The sequence below is a fragment of the Aulonocara sp. 'chitande type north' Nkhata Bay genome, linkage group LG8 (genome assembly GCF_057382095.1).
Source record: "Aulonocara sp. 'chitande type north' Nkhata Bay isolate Kocher_YH1m ecotype deep benthic linkage group LG8, A_spYH_male_GT1.1, whole genome shotgun sequence".
Lineage (NCBI taxonomy): Eukaryota > Metazoa > Chordata > Actinopteri > Cichliformes > Cichlidae > Aulonocara > Aulonocara sp. 'chitande type north' Nkhata Bay.
In genome coordinates, this window is record NC_141351.1 from 2,473,547 (window position 1) to 2,492,243 (window position 18,697).

An 18,697-nucleotide genomic window follows, 5' to 3' on the forward strand; every position below is an offset into this window, starting at 1 on the left:
TTAGTAACGCATTGAATAACCGCTCTGTCATTTCCCGAGTCAGTTTGGAAATATGAGCTCACAGGGATCACTTGAAGATGTCATGTTGGTGACGCTGACGTCACATCTCTGCGGGGGACAGAGTGTGAAAAACTGAAAGTAAGACACTTTTTAAAAAAATGAAAAGATGGTTCGATAAAAGAATGTGCCTGTCTCACCAACTCCTTCATCCACACGGTATTTTACTTTCATGTTCAAAATTTACATCCCTTTAGATTTCAAGTACTATCAAGAGAATATGCAGTTGTTTCTAATGCGGTCAGTTGTGCAGTCAGCGTTTCAGCCTCTCCTGCCACTGCATCACATCATCTTTTCATCCAAGCACATATAGTGACCATTGCTGCAGTTTTCACAATAACAAAGCATCCAACAAAATGAGCAGAAACTTCACCCTCATTCTATCAGCTCTCCATACTGTGATCTCCTTTTGATGTAATACTTGTTAAATTATTAAGTGGATTTGGTCATGCTTTTACCTAGAGGTGGGGTTTAAGATTATTTACAGCTGTTTCTACCTGTGAAGATGTTCTTTAATCTGACGTTGGGTCTGTTCCCCAAACGGTCAAGGTAGATGAGGTTTCTGCCGGAGGTTTCTTCCTGTTAAAAGGGAGTTTTTTTCCTCCCACTGTCACCGAGTGCTTACTTATAGGGGGTCTTCTGATCTTTGTCGTTTCCTCTGTATTCCTGTGGGTTCTTTGCTTCACATTATAAAGCACCATGAGGCGACTGTTGTTGCTATATGGCACAGGTTAAGCAAAAATCAACTGAACTGAATGTGTTTACAGGACAAATTTATCCAATTTGGAACAGAAAAAAGTGTTTTTAGGGATAATATGTTGTTAATTTCTTTTTTATTTATGGTAAACACTTCCATGAAAGCAACCTTTTATACCAAACATCAAAGTTTAACACATTTTATGTATCTTTCAGTCTTCATGTAATATATAGCCTCAAGTATAGCATTAATGCAGAGGTTCTAAAAAGAATCTCTGCACTAATTTTATTTATATATATATATATATATATATATATATATATATATATATATATATATATATATATATAAAAATAAAAACTCTTCATTATTGCTTACATTGATCTCGCTGCCTCTTTCAAATGAGCTGTCTACATTACATAACAATAGTCATACTTTTTTTTCTTTTTCTTGAATTTGTGTTTAAAGTTAAAAATAGGGTAAGAACTAATGCCTCCTGGCCTGTTCATAATTACATCCCCCCAACTGACTCCTGTGGCTTCAGTCCGTGGATTAATCCCATTGTTAAGCTTTATAAAACTTGCTGGCTCTAAGATCAACAGGCTCCTCTCACTGAGAAACCCATTGTTTATTCAGAAGAGGGGAAAAATGAAAGAATAAAAAAGGTGTGCTTCACAAAAGAGTTTAATTGCATCCAGGAGTCCAATGCTTTCTATTGAGGATTTGAGATTGTTATGCAGGCATATTATAATATAATATATATATATCACCTGAAATGAGCAATATCCATGGCAAGTAAACAGGTTCCCACCTTTTGTGTAAGTACAATCTTTCTACTTCTTACACCAACACATTTATGTCAAACACCATGCACTATTCAAACTGCACTGAAGAAAAAAAAAAAAATCTCACTGTAAACAAGCTGTGCTCATCACCGTGTCTCTCAGCTTGGTTTCTGTAATGCATAGGCACTGTTCACCCTGATGTCTCAAGACATTAAACACAGGACAAGCTAACCACAGCTACTACACAATGAAGGTGTGAATCCGGTACAGGTTTCTGTGGCGAAAGCTACCCCTTTATCACTCTGACTCAGTCTGCTCTCACTCTCTGAAGAGAAAGAAGATAAGAAAGGAGGGGGCAGCCTCTTCCAACCACACACCGCTCACACAGACATAAAAATCAACAACACCGGCATCACGGTAAAAACTGCAGCACTGTCAAATATTGTACACAACGCACATTCAAAGATCATGGCATTCAGATGCTCAAGGAGTAACTCAAAGTCAAAATACATACAATTATTTGATATAAATCATTAAAAGTGCAATTAAACAAATGAAACTTGTGCTCCAGAGAGTTTTTCTTTACAAATAAGGTTCCCTCCATGGCGATCATAACAGGCTACGCTTTCACGTATTCTCTGATCAAATACTTGTATATTTGAAATCTTTGAAATTTCATAAGGCTTGGAGCCAAAATATGAGGAAATGTTGTGATTACAGGCCACGCGAACTACCTGAAGCAGTCCTTTATCAGGCATCGACACACAGAAAACAAATGATCGGCAGGTGGTTTAAACATTGCGGAGGCTGGGAGTGAAGACACAAGGAAACAGTCTCTATGGTACATTTCAGATAGCGTTGTGCTGGCTGTCGCTTAAAGATGAAGGGCACAGGGAAAAGGGCTTGTCCTTGGTCAGAGTGCCGAGTGCTCGGAGCACAATGTCGGGCATGTGATCCGTAAGCATCCTGGGGCTGATCAAAATACTCCGGAATGCCATTTCATTTGACCAGTCTGCACGGTACCGGACCTGGGAAAAGCAGGATCTAAGGAAAGTAGAGGACAGAGTGACCAAATAATTTATGTGCTTATCTCTCATAACACTATACGCATCTAAAATTATTAGTTAGGCTTAGGGGTTATAATGAACATGAACACATGACAGCCTAAACACAGTTTACAGACTATAGATACATAATGGAAGTAGCTTGCTTTAAAAGAATGGGGGTATTTTTTCTAACGTCCAGCAGGGGGCGACTCCTCTGGTTGTAAAATGAACTGCATAGGAAAACTGCTCTCAGCTGTTTGATCCATGCCATCAGTAAATATTTTTCTGATGAGTTTATGTCTTCAGTTTCCAGTTTCAAGTCTTACTAAATGCAACACGATGTTGACTTTGGACATAACTTCTCTCATTAGTGTCCCAAAGAATTCAAATTGTCTATGCAGTCGTACTCTATCAGTATGCAGTAACCCTTGGTCCTTCCCCCACACATCTAGTTTGAAACACTAGCATAGTGATCAAAAATACACAACTGGTCCTCATATGCTAAGCTAGCAAAATTGCCATTGGGTTCCCTAATTGCTTTACTGTTGAAGGGGATATGAAGTACTTTTGAACCGCAAACCAGTCAGTGATCAACCAAGAATGTGTCAAGAACTTTTGCCTTTCTTGAAAAAGAATTACAAGATACACAAAGTCATCAACACTTGGAAAGTCTGCTGTGAATCTGCTCATTGGGAACATGAAACATTTGCAGACCCACCTCCGTGTCGGCCCATCTTCTGTGATATGCAGAATGCGTCCCGGCAGGAAGAGAGGCAAGTGTGCAGGTGTGTGGGCGGGTGATTCATCTGATCCCAGGCTCTGATAGGAGGATGAGTGGCGAACGATTAGAGACTCCTCTCCCAGGAGGGGCTGGCTAAGCTCTTGCTCCCTCCTGTTATCCATCTCAGTGGGGCAGTCATCCGGGTCTCCGCCAAACAACTCATACCAACATCCCTGCAGCAGGATGCGGTACTGCAATGCAAACATGAAAAAGGGTCCAAAATTCACAAGTGCAACTTCATTTCCAGATAGTCTAGAGGCGTAGGGCTATATGAAGGGTTCTTACTTTGGGTTTATTGCAGTTTGAAACTATTTTCAGTAGCTTTCTCTTCAGATCCTCCATGTTTGGAATGCTCAGTCTTAGCGGAAAAAAAACCAAACAGAGACAGTTGATTGATTATAAGGTTGTCTGTGCAACATTCATAAAAACTCAAAAGATCACGTTTGTCTGCAAACATTCACTAAAACAACTTGAGAAACTGGAGATTTTGTGTCGTACTCTGGTCCATCCATGCTTTTTTCCCCCCTAGTGACGGGTGGTTGCCTGGGGGTCACTGACCAGTCAGTAGGCCTGTGTGATTGGGGCTTTAGCAATCATTTTCCCAGCAAATGTCATCGAACTCCAGCGAACTTTCCCTGGTGGCTCATAAAGCCTTTTTATTGCTCGATGAACTGGTTTGAAAGAGGACAACAGTGAAAGATCCATGTTGGGTGGTAGCAAAATGTCTAAATTCACAAGCTGACATTTCCCTTGAGTAGCTTATAATCATAGGTGTGTAATTAAAAGTGACACACTTTTGAGAGTGACTTGTTGGGTTTTTTTTTGTTTTTGCCTGTGCTGTCCGGCAGTGTAGTGATCAGAATTGTTGTCTGAAGGCCAAACAAATTTATTTCCCCAAGTGGACCATTACGGCTTTTGCTATACTGGTCCACTATTTTATTAGATTTTTATAAGGATTTTTTTTTTTTTTTTGAGTTAATATATTTTACAAATAGGGAATATTTTTCCCCCCCCCTCACATTTTTTTCCTAGATCAAATGAGTGTGGATTGGATTTTTTTTAACAAACAAACAAACACATAAAAAAAACTCTACCATCAATATTATTTATGAAAAGTCTGGAATTTATTTTACTGTTTGATCTTTGTACTGGTAACCCAGAAGTGGAAAAAGTTTGTGATTAGAATACGTTTTAAGAAAAAAGGAAGTTGCAGCCTAAAAAAACCTTCCGGTTATATTCTTCACATGAAACTTAATTCCTAAAGAAATGATTATTATTATCATCAGCATCATCATTTTCTAAGGTACTCTTACCATAATACAAAACAAAAAAAAAATGTTGGTAGAGTACAGGGAAGAAAATACTGATGAATCACAGACTGACGTGCGCGCTGTTTGTGAAATAAATGTAGTAATGTACCCACTTATCTGTTACAGCAGATATACTGCTAGCAATATGAACAGAGAGCGATGGTTAGCCAGCAGCTGTAATGCTGCTGTGACATCGTTATTTCACAAAATTAGCTCATAGAATAACTTGAAAATAAACAGCTGCATTAATTAGCCAAATTAGCTGATGTTACTTAAGATAGGAATTTGCTACTTCACACTGTTAGCAGCTAGTCTATGTTAGCAGGTGAGCTAGCATTAGTTAACAATGACATATTGCTAGTGACTGAACTAACTCTTCCTCGTTGTCTTACTTATAGGACAAAAACAAACATCACTTTTTCTTTTTTGTCCTGATTTGAAGTTGGCTTGAGACTAAGTGGACAGAGAGAACAGACTTCTTAGATTCTAAATATTTCAAGTACGTAAAATAAAAACACTCACGGCTGTTATATTACTTGATCACATTTTTGATTCCTTAATATTTAGATCACTTTAATGGCATCATGTATACAAACACATGATAATATATTATTAGAAATCAACTTAGAGGAAATACTACAGAGTCTGAAAATGTTCAGTTTTTTAAAACATGTCACCATCTGTTCACACAAGTTTACATCCTTAGATATAGAAATTTGAGTTAAAATTTTGACGAAGGCTTAGAAAGTAAAGGAGTGTGTCAGTTACACTTGTATTCTCCTATGTGAGTAATAACAGGGTAGAGCCAAATATAGAATCTCCATCATGCAGTAGTCTATAATAGTTTCACCACAGAACATTCATGCAGGCTTTTTGAAGACAGCACTGCTGTGTGCTAACACACAAATATACACGACCTTTAATGATCCACTGTGAACAGTGAAGATCAGTGTCACAAGCATCTATTCAGCATCACATACTGACTATGAGCTCTGAATTTAGTTACTCAATACATTCTGATTACTAAGAAGTAAATAAAGTAACGAGCTTTCCGTGTTACCTGGGAACCAGATCCTTTCCCAGGACCACTGAGACCACAAAGTCCTTGGAGTAATCAGCTAAAGCTTTACTGCACACAGAGAGGAAGTAGAACAAAAACACATTAAGAAAACTGTCCCATACCTGACAGTTTACAAGCGTAATCAACTATTTAAATATGACATTACATACATCACATTAGCTGGGTGGCAAAGCAGTTTTTCTAATTACTGCTCAGCCACCCAGCTCTTCCACCAGATCTGTCCACAGACAGCTGCCTGTAGCTGCCAATTAAAATCGGTCCTGACCTCAGACTTTGTCAGCCTTACCTTAGGAGGCCCCCTGGTGGAGAGAAGGCATAGCACTGCAGGGTGGGGAAGGAATTGCGCAAGAGGATAGCCAGCACTGAGGCTGCACCAGCACCCAAACTGTGACCGGTGATCACCAATTTATACTCCTACGAAAAACAGGAACACAAACACGTCATCTGTGTGGCTTCAAACAGAAGAAGGGAGACAACTGCCCGCGTGCACACACACACACAGAAAGCAGAGCTGTTATTTTTCCATATAGGAGGGAAAAAAGCAGGCCAGTTTTATATTTTCCGATTATCTCACAAATAAAATCTTGTGAGTTTTTTAATAGAGTTTCCAGCTGAAACACACATTTAAGCAATCAAACCAACTTTGCAGCCCCTTCAAACTTTAAGCTCATTTTCTGAGAATTCACAAGTGAAAACTTCAGAAAGTGTTTTTTGGGTAAATTTTCAAGGGTGTTGACATCACCACGTGGGATAAAAATGAACGTTACATTTGAAATTCTCTGCACTCAAGGTTGCAAAACTGAGAAGGCTGAGTTAGAGCAAATTAGGTGCGGTTTGCAAGTTTAACTGACAACTTATGGTGACACTGTGAGACACGTGCAAATTCTTGATAATCGCAGTATCATATATGGTTTTACCAACTGGTTATCATGAGCATGTGAAGCTTAGCTGGTGCCGCAGAATGAATCCAAAGGAGAATATACTTCGAGTAGTAAAAATGTTTTTTCCACCAAGAATATGTGCAACAACCTACTAACAACTTTCTGATGTTGAAAAAAGTTGTTTTTCCTTCATGTTGGGCTTGGTTTGGAGCCACAACCCTGTGATTGTTCTCTTGGCTCTTGCATCACACGTTTTACCAGATTAAAAAGCAGAACTGTTATAAAGCTTTAAGTATAAGTGGATTGAGCACATTGGATAATTTAACAATTCTTTATTATATGACTACATTCAAAGATACCATTGACTCTTAAGGAATCATGTGTTGAAGATGAGTCTCGTTTCACAATGTAGGTAAAAAGGACACCTTTGAGATCACATAACTTGTTCTGACCAAACACCAATCCCCCTTTGGGATTTGGCCCCTGAGAGTTTAACCAAAATGGGTTTTTTTTTTCTTTTCAATGAATTATCAGAAAACAGCTCAAACATCCAGGATAGCAACGTTTGTTTTCTGTTCTTCTTGACATTAAATCGGTGCAGTTTTTATACAAGTCCCGTGACACTGATGTTCAGGTGGTTATGAGGAAAAAAACCTGGTTTTTAGCCTGGAAAAGGTTATGTTGCTCTCTCTTGTGGCCAAGCATCAAGGATCACAAATGGTGGAAAAATTATGCAAAATAAAAAGCACATTTGGACACACCCTTGTGTACTTCAAGCACCAGTAACTCAGACTGACTTTATAAATAATACTGAATTGAATTTTCTGAAGTGTCAGTTCACAAGAACAGTCGCCTCAGGGTGTTTTATATTGGAAAGACCCTAAAATATTAGAATAAAAAAAGAAAAATCAAATGACCCTCTATTAGCAAGCACTTAGCGACTGTGGGAAGGAAAAAAAAACCCTTTGAACAGGAAAAAACACAAACAAAACCCCCAAAAGAAAACTACTGATTCTCAGGTGGTTTAGTGGGAAGTACTACCTGATCTTTGATGAAATGATCTAGTTGTGATAAAACTAAAATAACCTAAAGTGCAACTGAAAGGTAGCCTCTGGCCCAGTTACATTTCTTACCGGTGCAATGGAGAAAGCCTGGTTCAGGATGCCATCGTTCACCAGCCTCTTGTAGACGTAACCCGCTGCCTGGCTGATGCCCTGCAGGAGACACAGACATCTGCTGAATCTGGCAGGAACCTCAACAATGACAACCTTGGAGAGCTGTATTTAAATGAATGTTCACCTTGTGGGCGTAGCAGGCTCCCAACACTCCTTCTACAGGCAGGTTCTCACATTCAGCAGACAGGTCTGTGAGGACATCCTGCAGGAGACATGAAGTTTAACTCTCTTGTGGGTAAAAATCATTCAGCTCCTTCCTGAAGCTCCAGACTCATAAGAAGAAATGTTAAATTATTCCAAATCTAATCACCATTTCACCTACATCACTCACATGTGTCGACACTCAGTGATGCAAACACACCTTCTTTCACTTCAACTTTGTTTTTGTATAAGTGCTATTGAGTGAGTGCTGAAGGGTCACATGGCATCAGATGGGGACATGAGACCTATATTTATCAGTCTATCCTTTCACTGACTTTTCACTTCGTTGAACACAAAAAGAGGGAAGTGATACTGAAAATTAAGAGACAAGAATAGACAGTAAGCATTACAAATGTGGCTCTGAGTGTATTCTTTGGATTTTGTATCTGTCACACAGAAAAGGCCGGTACAAAAACTGCTTTTTTCAAAATATGAACAAAGGGAATGTCCACTATTAATGTGATGGTGGATAGCTCTGTTCTCTCAGAGGGATGAAAAAGAAAATGAGTTGAAAATACACATGGGTTAGCCACTTAAAGTCTGTGTATGAGGAAAGCACCACGCATAGATCAGTCATGATTCTAAAATCACCACCAATTGTATTGTTTCATATCTCATGCTGCCAGAAAAAGACTTCTGAAGGTGTCCTGTGATATAAAGCAAGGACACAAAGGCAGATTGGTGGAGTGACATCAAAGCCTGCCAGCAAGTAAACACAAGACAGGAAACCTCATGTCTAGCTGGTTAGCATCAACTTTCAAAATAAGAATGAGAGGGCTGTCTGTGGGGAAGGGAAGAAAAAAAACCCAAACATACAACAAACAATCCATACTTAGACAGCTGATACCCCATACTATTTTTGGCAAGGGAAAAGGGGGGAAAAAAATAGGTCCCAACTCACTTTCAGTGAAAGAGTTCCTCTGACAGCCACCAGAATCGCCTCCCTCTTATGATCCAGAGCCACGAAGAAGGGGATCTCATAGATCTGCAACATACCACGTGTGCTTAGATGTGCTGTCGTGAGGCTGGAGGTGGCCTTCAACTTGAACCTTATGTAACGTAAATGGCGAGTGAAACCCCCACCTGGTTGTGGAAGCTGACGTGGATAAAGTCTCTGTACTGCAAACCAGTGGTTTGTAGGATGGATGAGAAGTGGCAGCCGAGGTGATCTCCTCCAACGATTTCGTCCTCGGCTACGCGACTCATGCAGCTGAAACACGTGCACGCATTAGGATTTGGGTTACTCGTCTCACCAAAGGTTCCGCTGATTCCAACGCGCACAGCATCTTACCAGTCTCCACTGAGCTTGCAGGGCCCGGTAAAGAGGTTGGAGTAAATGTACAGAGGCCAGCCGTAAGCCGCCGCAGCAAACTGCATCCAGTGGGTGGCTTTCTCCAGCTCGTCCTCCAGATCCTCTCCCTTGAAATGGTAAATAAATAAGTAGGATTCTGCTTTGCTGGTTTCACAACATGAGCTCGACTTCATCTACATGAATCATGACTTACTACAGGAGAGGAAGGGCTGTGAGGGACTACGACATCAGGATCTCTGCTTCGCTCCATCTTATCCTGCTCCTGGTGCAGCAGAGCCAAACCGGCTGCTATGTCACTTGGAACCAGATCTGTGTCCTGCAGCATGACAGAGAGGATCTCACAGTGGGTTTTGCATCAGTGGAAATTATATTCGACGCAGCTTATTTTAATGTTAAATACATTATTTTTTTCAGCCTGTATTCTGCTTCGTTTCAAAAATCTCTTACAGAGAAGAAGCTGCTGAAGAGCTGAGAGATGCTGGAAAACGCTGCCCGGGAGCTCTCGTCCTGCGGCAGGCAGCAGCATAGGAGCCGCAGCCTGCTCTCCCACACTTTAACAGCGAGTGAGCGAGCCGTGGATAGAAACTGGGTGCCCTCGCTGCTCTGCATGTCTCGCACTCCCAGTGGCTCCATGGCAGGAGGCTGAGGACGAGGGTTTCCCAGTGGGTCAAAAACAAACACTACCCCCACGGCCGTGAACAGCAGGATGATCCAGCTGTTGCCACAACAGAAACAAGCGAGGGGGAAAAAGGTTGATCAAAGCAACGTTAACTAATTAACTAGTTGAATAAACCAAAATCCTCACACCTGAACAACCTACCTGGCGACAACTGCCGAGATAACGGCTCCTACCGTGGCAGGATCACAGCCACGGCCATCATCCGACACCCAGACAGCTCCCAGACAGGCCCACACCAGCTCAGGGACATACAGTATCGCCCGCAGGTACACCAGCGCAGGCATAGAGCGCCGCGGGCCGGGGTTTGTAATGGTACCTGACAGAGTAAAAATTAATTTACACTAAAGATACAGAAAGAAACTTCCAACAGACAGGCAGATCTTTAAATGTGCAACATATAAGAGTGTTAGTTTGAAAACTTTCAAATCAGTAAAATTGTTTCTGCAAAGAGCCAATCACCAGCCAAACCAGAAAACATTTGAGCCAATCACGTGTTGGACTGATGCATGCTATGGTCTGCGACAGTTTTAACTGTTTTCATCTAAAGTTAGTATTCTAACCAGCTATCCCTTAGCCAACATCTTTTAGAAAACGCAACTTGATGCGACAACAAGTTAGTCCAGCATTCAGTCAGCTCTCTGCCCAACATGAAGAAGGAAAAGGCAGAAGAATTAAATCAAAATATTCTTCACAGCTGTCCTTTCTCACATGTAGCACCTAGCATGAAAAATGTGCGCTTCAGAAGTATCCACACTACCCCAAATTCTCCATTAGATTTAAGTCAAGAAGCTGCCAGAACAGAGCATGCAGGGAGCTTACAGGATGCCCACTCGCTAGCTGCTCTATTCCCACATCATGTGTACTCTGTACTAGGGAGCTAGCCAGTAAAAGACTACTCATATCTGAATGACTGTAGTGATACACTCCTCTGTTGGGCATTTTTTAGAAAAGTGCAGGTGTGGAAAAGACACACTCCTTCTCGAGCACGGTCTAATGCATGGGTTAGGATTTGCCAATTTTCCCCATCAGAAAACTCTTACACAATAAAAAGGAGATGCTCAATATATGTTGCTAAAGAAGCAAACGGGAAATGACTCAATGGCATTGTTCAGTTTAGGGTTCACTTCAGTTGATCTAAAATGCTGCTGCAAGAGTACTGACAGGGACTAGAACGAGACAGCATATTTCTCCGATACTGGCTTCTCTTCATTGGCTTCCTGTTAAATCCAGAACTGAATTTAAAATCCTGCTCCTCACATTTCAGGTCTTGAATAATCAGGCCCCAAATTATCTTAATGACCTTATAGTACTGGCTACAGCATCACCCAATTAGAGCTCTTCGCTCTTAGACTGCAGGCTTACTTGCGGTTCCTAGGTTGCTCTGTTACAGTTCAGTCATTTTCAGGTTAAGGTTGTGGCCCTTGTGTGTGCACTAAGGAGGCAGACCTCTAATGAACCCCAACTAATTTACCTTGAGCACTGATGTAGACAATAGCACACAGTGAGAGGATGATGAGTGCCAGCACAACCAGCAGTCCAACCAGGTAGCTATGAAGAACTGCTCTCCCGTTACATTCGAAGTGACCCTTGTGATAAATGAATAACACCATGGTGCCAATCCACCTGGAGAAAAGCAACAACAAAGTCAGTTATATTAATGCGCCGAGTTAGACAGGCTTAGGTTAGCAAAGGTGTTTCAGTATTCACGAGAGTAATCAACATACCAAAGTATACGGATGAACAGTTCAAAGGAGCCCGGGAAGACCAGGTCGTCGCTGGCTATCCCCCAGCGCCGACCAAACACCACCATTCCAGGCATTTTGCAGGTAAACAGCGGAGATCTCTCACTGAGGATGGCTTCGGCGCTACACGGTGGAAAGGCTTCTCTTGAGCAACACAAAGTTCACGTCATGCATGACTTCACTGACAAAGCAACAGCCAACCCAGCTGGCAACGATCTTCACCCACTGGTGTCTCATCAAAATTCCAACGTTGCATAATTATCCAATACGATTTAGACCCCACACCGTTAACTCCACCCTGGCGCTTGTGTCAGCTACACCCGACAAGACCGACCTGTGACTCTGTTGTTCTAAGACGTATGCGACCTGCTGGCACTTGGTTTGGCTAGCATTAGACCGTGCAACTAATGCTGTTAATGGGACAGCCTGCAGGATGTTACGCGATTAGCATCTAACCTTAGCTAAAAATACTATCGAGCTATTCCGAGAAACTAAACACAAATACCAATGACAAGGACTAGCTACTTAGCTAGTAATGTGTCAGCATATTACTGAGTACGCCATGTCGCCTGATAAATGTTAGGGAAACAAAAAACTGATACATTTGAGTAGGTTTGGGTTTGTTTTGTCAGGAAAATTAGCAGTGTCCGTCCGCATATGTTTTCCGGTGAAACAGGGACAAACTAGAGTTCCGCTTTCTTGGTCACCATACAGACAGAAATATAGCTCTCTTCTGTTGAGAGTTTCCAGCTGAAGCACGATTTCATAACACGAGATACTGGAGAGAGTATTGTCGATACCTATACCGATACAGATACTTTTAACTTAAAGGCAGCTTAAGAGCAGCATGACATGACTTATGAACTAAATTATCATCAACCTGTCAAAACACGTTTTTAATGACTGTTCATTATTATTTGAATGCCTGAATAGTTAATAGGTAATCAGTCTTCTAAAGCAACAGCTATCACAAAAATAAAACTTGTTAAGTGTGACTTATTGAAAGGACCAGTATTTACACAGACATGTCTCCTTTCTGATGATTGTATGTATCTAAGTATAGATCCTATCGCACAGTATCGATCCAATACATATGCCAGTGTTGGTATTGATTCTACCAATATTTGGATACCACTTCTAGTAATGGCTGCATGGTACAAATGGGCTTCCTTCTTTGATTTCTCAAGAGCATTGTATACAGTATAGCCGCTCCTGAGAGAGAAGCTACGGGAAATGCCAGAAACATTATCCCACCATCTCTTGGATTACTGACTGCCTGACAGATTTTAGATGAGTAAATTATTATTTTGCCACGTTACCACAGGGGGTGACAAAGATTATGTGTGTGTAATGTATGGCTTTAATTCAATTCAATTTTATTTACATAGCGCCAAATCACAACAACAGTCGTCTCAAGGTGCTTTATATTGTAAGGTAGACCCTACAATAACAGGGTCAATAAATCAATCAATAAACACTCTCCTGTGAAGTTTATGGTCTTAGTCATTAGTTACAGTTCTTATTTGGTTCCTCATGAAGAGTTAAACTGATTATGAAAAAGACTGGGCATGTTTTAGAGCATTGTGGTTTTGTGACTCTTACATATGAGCATGCAGTGTCCTTCATTCCTAAATCAGAGCCACCAATTAAAATGAGCTAAAATAGATAAATAAATAAATGTGGGGGAAAAAAAGAGCTGGTGATAATCAAAATACACAAGTTGAGGCTTCAAACGCATAATGCGGTTTCCATCTTTATTACACAGTATATGGTTTTGTTGCTATATTTTTATGTCACTCAAGAGATACCATACTTACATACATATATGACTCTCACTGCAGTTGTTGTTTGTTTACAATATTATTTGCACGCACGTCTTTGGATGTACATTTAGTTTCAGGATATGATGAAACCATCGAGGATCCAAAAAAACTTGACAGCTTACTCTGATCCATGTTCAATGTTTTATTACAATAGTCCAAATATAACAAATCCTCCTTAAATCCTTCAAGATAAACATTACTTTAAAAAAAGACAAATTTAATAGCTCATCTTCAGATCTCTCAGGATAAATATTAGAGAAGGGGGGCAATCATAAATTGAGGCTTGCCATTAAAGAAATCACGTTTTTGGCATTCGCTGGTGACAAAGTTGTCACCAAATCTCTTTTTTACAGCAGAAGCCATGGAGGACAGCCTCTTCCGGACACCATCACCCTTTCTTTTCATCAAAGATGGAATCGGTTTTCCATCGTCATGGCTGTTTTCATCAGTGTGACGTGATTTCACATCTCTGAACAGATCAACCTTGGATGACCTCTTGGAGAAAAGCCTCTTCAACAGGTTGTCAGGTTTCCGTGCACACGCTGTTAGCCGTGTTTTCAGTCCTTCTGCAACAGCTGCTTCAAAGGCAACATCCCCAGAGTCCAGGGCAGCAAGCAGAAGGTATTTGGAGCCAAACTGTGTGCAAAGGTCTTTGTAGATGGGGATGAGCATTTTGTCAAAGGCTTTAGGGTCAGTAAACCGTAAGTCAAGAGGGGTTCTCTCTCTCACACGTGCCTCTAATTTACTCAAGTCCACATTGCTTTTTGGTGTGTGGGTCTTTATCTCAATGTGAGCCACCAACTGCTCGATAAACAACTTGAGGAAAAACCTCTCCTCCTCTATCAGCTCCTCTGAAGAAGCCGTGCCACAATTAAAAGGTTGTGGAAGTGTATTTGGATGATCTGAGACGTTTGAGCTCTGTAACGGAGGGCAAATGATGTCTTCCAATTCTGGCTCGACACATCCAGGTAAATACATCTGCAGCCTAGAATAAACAATTAAAAATGATTAAGAAAACCAAATAAGTATATGCTCATAATTTCAATTTCTGGGTGTACTGATGAGTTTAGACTTGTTTCTTACACATGTGACACATCTCGCAGGCATGGGGTGGCGATTGTTTCACAGTCCAACTGAGCAGGCCCCAGTCCTCCAGCTCCATCAGAGGGAATCTAGCAAAGAAAGACAACCACATTTCAGCAAGCAAGAGATCTCGAAAAGCTCTCAGTTTTACACTTTTAAATCACCACTTTAAAATCAGCCGCTGCTTCATGCGGCCGCTCACGAACCAAATCTGGGAGCAGGCTGCATTGAAACACCACATATAAACCCCAGTGACACCGTGTGCTAAGATTATATAGCAGAAATAAATAAAGACTACATTTTGTATTTTCATTTTTTTCATGTAAGAAGTGAGTGTTACTATGGCCTCTTTGATGGGGGCAAATGTTTTTGAGATGGATTAATGATACATCAAGAACATACATCAAAAAGTCAAGAACACTTTTTGTCTAAATATAGATAACAGATATAAAAATATATTACTACACTAAAATCATGTTAACAGAATCATGCAATAAGATCACATAGACAATATATATATATACATATATATATAATGAACCAAAACTTTTAAATAAAGCTTTCGTTGCTATAGGGGCATTTGTTTGTTTTTTTGCAAATATTCTACTGTTTCTATTGTTTGAAATGAGTTAAAAGTACATTTTACTCAAACAGATTGATGATTTGATGAGTCTTACATTGATACAGACAACAGATGTTAACAGAAGTTGCAATATTACCAGATTTAACAACAGATCATAACAGAAATACGCAAAAAGATCGTGTAAAGACCACATTTGAATAATTAGTTAAAATGAAGAGAAACAAAATCCTTCATATGTTCTTCTTCATTTTTAGGTATCATTTTAAATTTAAATGTAGTCACCGTTTGATGGTAATGCCATTAATACAAACAAGATGCCTGTAGTTGTTTGCTAGCTAGCAACCCTGACATTACCATGGGTTGTTCATATTCAGTTTAAACAAATAACCTAGAGATACAATTAATTTAAGTTTAAGTTTACAGGTAGCAGAGGAAACATACTAAATATCCCAAAAAGTTCCCTCCTTATCTCATAATCACTTATAAAGGATTTTATCGAAAGACAAATATGAGTGGCCCTATGTTTTGATTCAAATGTGTGCGATAAATCAAAGTGTGTATCTTCTACCTTGTTCATTTTAGAGCCGCTGTTTAATCTGAGCAATTCAGCACTTTGTCCAAAAGGTAAATTTCTCCTTCTGTCAGTTTTGCACAATCTGCACTTTTTCCAGCTAGCCGTCTCCTCCGAGTACTTTCCACAACGAAGGTCAGTGAGAAAGTGAGATCCGTTTTTTGCGTCATTTAAAAGGTCAGGGTCGCCTTCCAGATACCTCGGAACCCTAATGTCAGAACCTAGTTCAGACTAAAGCGGGAAAAACAGGATTTGTTCGTAGCAACAGGTGACATGGTAAAATGCCAGCTAGTGGAGCCATTAAACAAACTCAGGCCTCTGCATCATGTGAGTTAACATTGTATTAATAATTTATGTGCCAATGGTAGTAGCGTGACATTTCTTTCTCGTGGTTGAATACATAAAAAATTGACTCTCGCACGTGTGGTTCCATGGTGTAATGGTTAGCACTCTGGACTCTGAATCCAGCGATCCGAGTTCAAATCTCGGTGGAACCTAACTTTTTCTTAATGTTTCTGCTTGCAAACATGTGGACCAAACCCAAATGTAAATTAACATGTATCTCACTAGCACACACACAGCTTTACTACTACTAACAAACCCCGACGTTTGGTGTGGAATACACCAGCACACATACATGTGCTACCGTCACGAGACGCAGCAACAGCTACACGACGTTCTTTCGACCGTCGTGAAGACGTCACTCCAACATGGCGGCCTCCATTGCGCGACGTTCCTATGTGTTTTGTCGTTGTGTAGGAATAAACGTGATTAGGCAGCATGTAACATTACGGAATGTTGTACTGAGGCACACTAACAACACTTTTCAGTCGAGTGTTAGTTACGGGACCCGAGAGGCAGCCGGCACACAGGTCAGTAAAATAAACGCGAACAGTTTCTGTCTTTCTGTTGTAGGAAGAATGCCTCTGAAAAGTCCCTTAAAAAAGGACTAGTTTACCAACTGTTTCCGAATAAAACTTATTGGACGTATTGAACGTAGGGTGTGTTTAGTTTGAGTAGTTTAAGTTGTTGCCATCGAGAAACAGGTTTTATTTTGACTTTTTTCAGGAAACCCAAGTTCACATTCCAGTAGGTAAGGACAAACAAACATATTTTCAAGAGGAATCACATATAAATGTCATGTCATTTATACGGTGTATTAATCCATATGGTCTTGTGTTATGTATTAGAACGTTTGACGGTATCTTACAGCAGAAGCAGCGGTCCTGGGGGTCAGCATGTCAACAAAGGTTACCACAGTTTAATTTTAAATGAAAATAAATACTTTCTGGTGCATAATTAGTGCATAACATAGTGCATGTTAATAAGATGGTCTACCATTTTTAATCCACAGTCAGCACAAAAGCAGAAGTCCGATTCCATGTGCAAACAGCAGAATGGATCCCAGAAGATGTTCGGAAAAAAATCCTTGAAAAGGTTTGTTTTCACATACTGTGAGTTAAGAAATATGTCTGACTTGTTGATGTCAATTTCATTCATTTCTACTCTTGCATCACAGTTAACAGAAAATACAGTTATTCTCTTTGCAGATTATTTTTTTTTTAACTTTTTAATTTTCACCCCTCACTTTGATGTTGCTGTGCAGAACAAAACCCGAATCACTAAGGCGGGGGAACTGCTGGTGACCTCAGAGCTGAGTAGGAGTCAGCAGAGAAACCTTTCTGACTGCATACAGAAGATCTCTGCTATCATAGCAGAAGCCAGTGAGAAGCCCCATGAGCCAACAGCTGAAGACATCGCTCTCAGGGCAGCAAGGTATTGCTTAGAGTGGCGTTATTTGGTTGTTGATCTACTTTAAAAATGGCTAAATTTGACCTTAAATGTGTTGTGCAGGTTGGAAAAGAGGAACAAGGAGCGCCTCAGAAAGAAGAAGATTCATTCAGCTACCAAGCAGAACAGACGTGTGGATTTTGACTAAGTGGATGACTGTTATACTTCTCCCTCCTGCGATTTAGTGGCTATAATAATCAATCCTGTGATTTTATACTTATACTATTTATTAAGTGGTTGATGTACATATTGGGTTTTTGTTGTTGTTTTTGTTGTTGTTTGTAAAATAAACACTGAAAGCGTTTCATAATAAACACCAACAATGTTTTAAGTGAAGACTACTTTTAACTAAGAATGCTACTTTAACACACTAGGTTTAACGACACTTATAAAATTACGCTTATAGTAATAATAAACAGCACTTTGTTGACGAGAGAAGAGCCAAGGGTTATTCTTTCATGAAAAAAAAAGAAGGCTTAGCAGAGGATGGTTTCGATCCATCGACCTCTGGGTTATGGGCCCAGCACGCTTCCGCTGCGCCACTCTGCTGCCGATGGTGAAGAGAGTGATTATTTCTGTATTTAACTCACTGTTGTACGTGTTTGTTGTTGCCAGAACTGACTGGTAAGATTGCTAGCTTTTGTAACATTAGTGTCTTAATCTTAAGGAATAATCGTTTTCGCTAGTAAGCTAACCATAACGTTAGCGTTCGCTTGGACGGATACCATCAATCATTATTAGCTTCAGTAGGAGTTCCGTTTCACATACACAACATCTTCATTTCGTTTGGCTTTTAATTTTAACATTGACTCAAGGACACAAACATTCCAAAAAACTGCTGTCGTTTGGTGGAAGGTTAGCTGCCTAAGAGCAACTGAATCGAAAGCGAATTTGGCGGCTGCGACGTAAGCAAAAGTCGACCACGAAGGGACTCGAACCCTCAATCTTCTGATCCGAAGTCAGACGCCTTATCCATTAGGCCACGCGGTCAGATTGATAGACGAGGAACCCAAGTATATCCAAATACCTAAATATATAACTATACGACGTCGGTACTTTATTTTCTACCACTATTTCAACCTCTATTACAACACAAATT

The 18,697-nt window shown here is 40.3% G+C and overlaps 3 protein-coding genes and 3 non-coding genes across 7 annotated transcripts; 2 read left to right on the forward strand and 4 right to left on the reverse strand.

Annotated features, from left to right (window-relative positions):
- Positions 1-1,420: 1,420 nt before the first annotated feature.
- Positions 1,421-12,425, reverse strand: daglb (diacylglycerol lipase, beta). Its single transcript, XM_086302780.1, has 15 exons — positions 11,730-12,425; positions 11,477-11,628; positions 10,147-10,321; positions 9,774-10,041; positions 9,520-9,642; positions 9,306-9,433; positions 9,098-9,224; positions 8,916-8,999; positions 7,938-8,015; positions 7,772-7,852; positions 6,044-6,171; positions 5,737-5,805; positions 3,652-3,724; positions 3,304-3,557; positions 1,421-2,583 (listed from the first exon to the last, which is right to left on the reverse strand). Exons 1-15 carry the CDS (start codon positions 11,822-11,824, stop codon positions 2,388-2,390), a joined length of 2,031 nt encoding a protein of 676 aa, XP_086158906.1. The 5' UTR covers positions 11,825-12,425; the 3' UTR covers positions 1,421-2,387.
- Positions 12,426-13,697: 1,272 nt separating this feature from the next.
- Positions 13,698-16,134, reverse strand: LOC147322824 (uncharacterized). The gene is made up of 3 exons (XM_086302782.1): positions 15,805-16,134; positions 14,654-14,742; positions 13,698-14,555 (listed from the first exon to the last, which is right to left on the reverse strand). The coding sequence occupies exons 1-3, from the start codon at positions 15,811-15,813 to the stop codon at positions 13,823-13,825; spliced, it is 831 nt and encodes a 276-aa protein (XP_086158908.1). The 5' UTR covers positions 15,814-16,134; the 3' UTR covers positions 13,698-13,822.
- On the forward strand, positions 15,918-18,038 carry mrpl58 (mitochondrial ribosomal protein L58). 2 transcript variants are annotated; one of them, XM_086302785.1, is made up of 6 exons: positions 15,918-16,134; positions 16,876-16,900; positions 16,998-17,057; positions 17,162-17,244; positions 17,414-17,583; positions 17,662-18,037. In XM_086302785.1, exons 1-6 carry the CDS (start codon positions 16,081-16,083, stop codon positions 17,744-17,746), a joined length of 477 nt encoding a protein of 158 aa, XP_086158911.1. In that variant the 5' UTR covers positions 15,918-16,080; the 3' UTR covers positions 17,747-18,037. The 2 variants fall into 2 exon arrangements, with proteins under 2 accessions (XP_086158911.1, XP_086158909.1); XM_086302783.1 differs by lacking the exon at positions 15,918-16,134 and adding an exon at positions 16,301-16,679 and having other exon boundaries at positions 17,662-18,038.
- On the forward strand, positions 16,233-16,304 carry trnaq-cug (transfer RNA glutamine (anticodon CUG)). Its single transcript has one exon. It is a non-coding gene; the product is annotated as a tRNA-Gln (tRNA).
- A 37-nt stretch (positions 18,039-18,075) lies between the features above and the next one.
- trnam-cau (transfer RNA methionine (anticodon CAU)) lies at positions 18,076-18,147 on the reverse strand. Its single transcript has one exon. It is a non-coding gene; the product is annotated as a tRNA-Met (tRNA).
- A 368-nt stretch (positions 18,148-18,515) lies between these two features.
- Positions 18,516-18,588, reverse strand: trnar-ucg (transfer RNA arginine (anticodon UCG)). The gene has a single exon. It is a non-coding gene; the product is annotated as a tRNA-Arg (tRNA).
- Between the last annotated feature and the right edge of the window lie 109 nt (positions 18,589-18,697).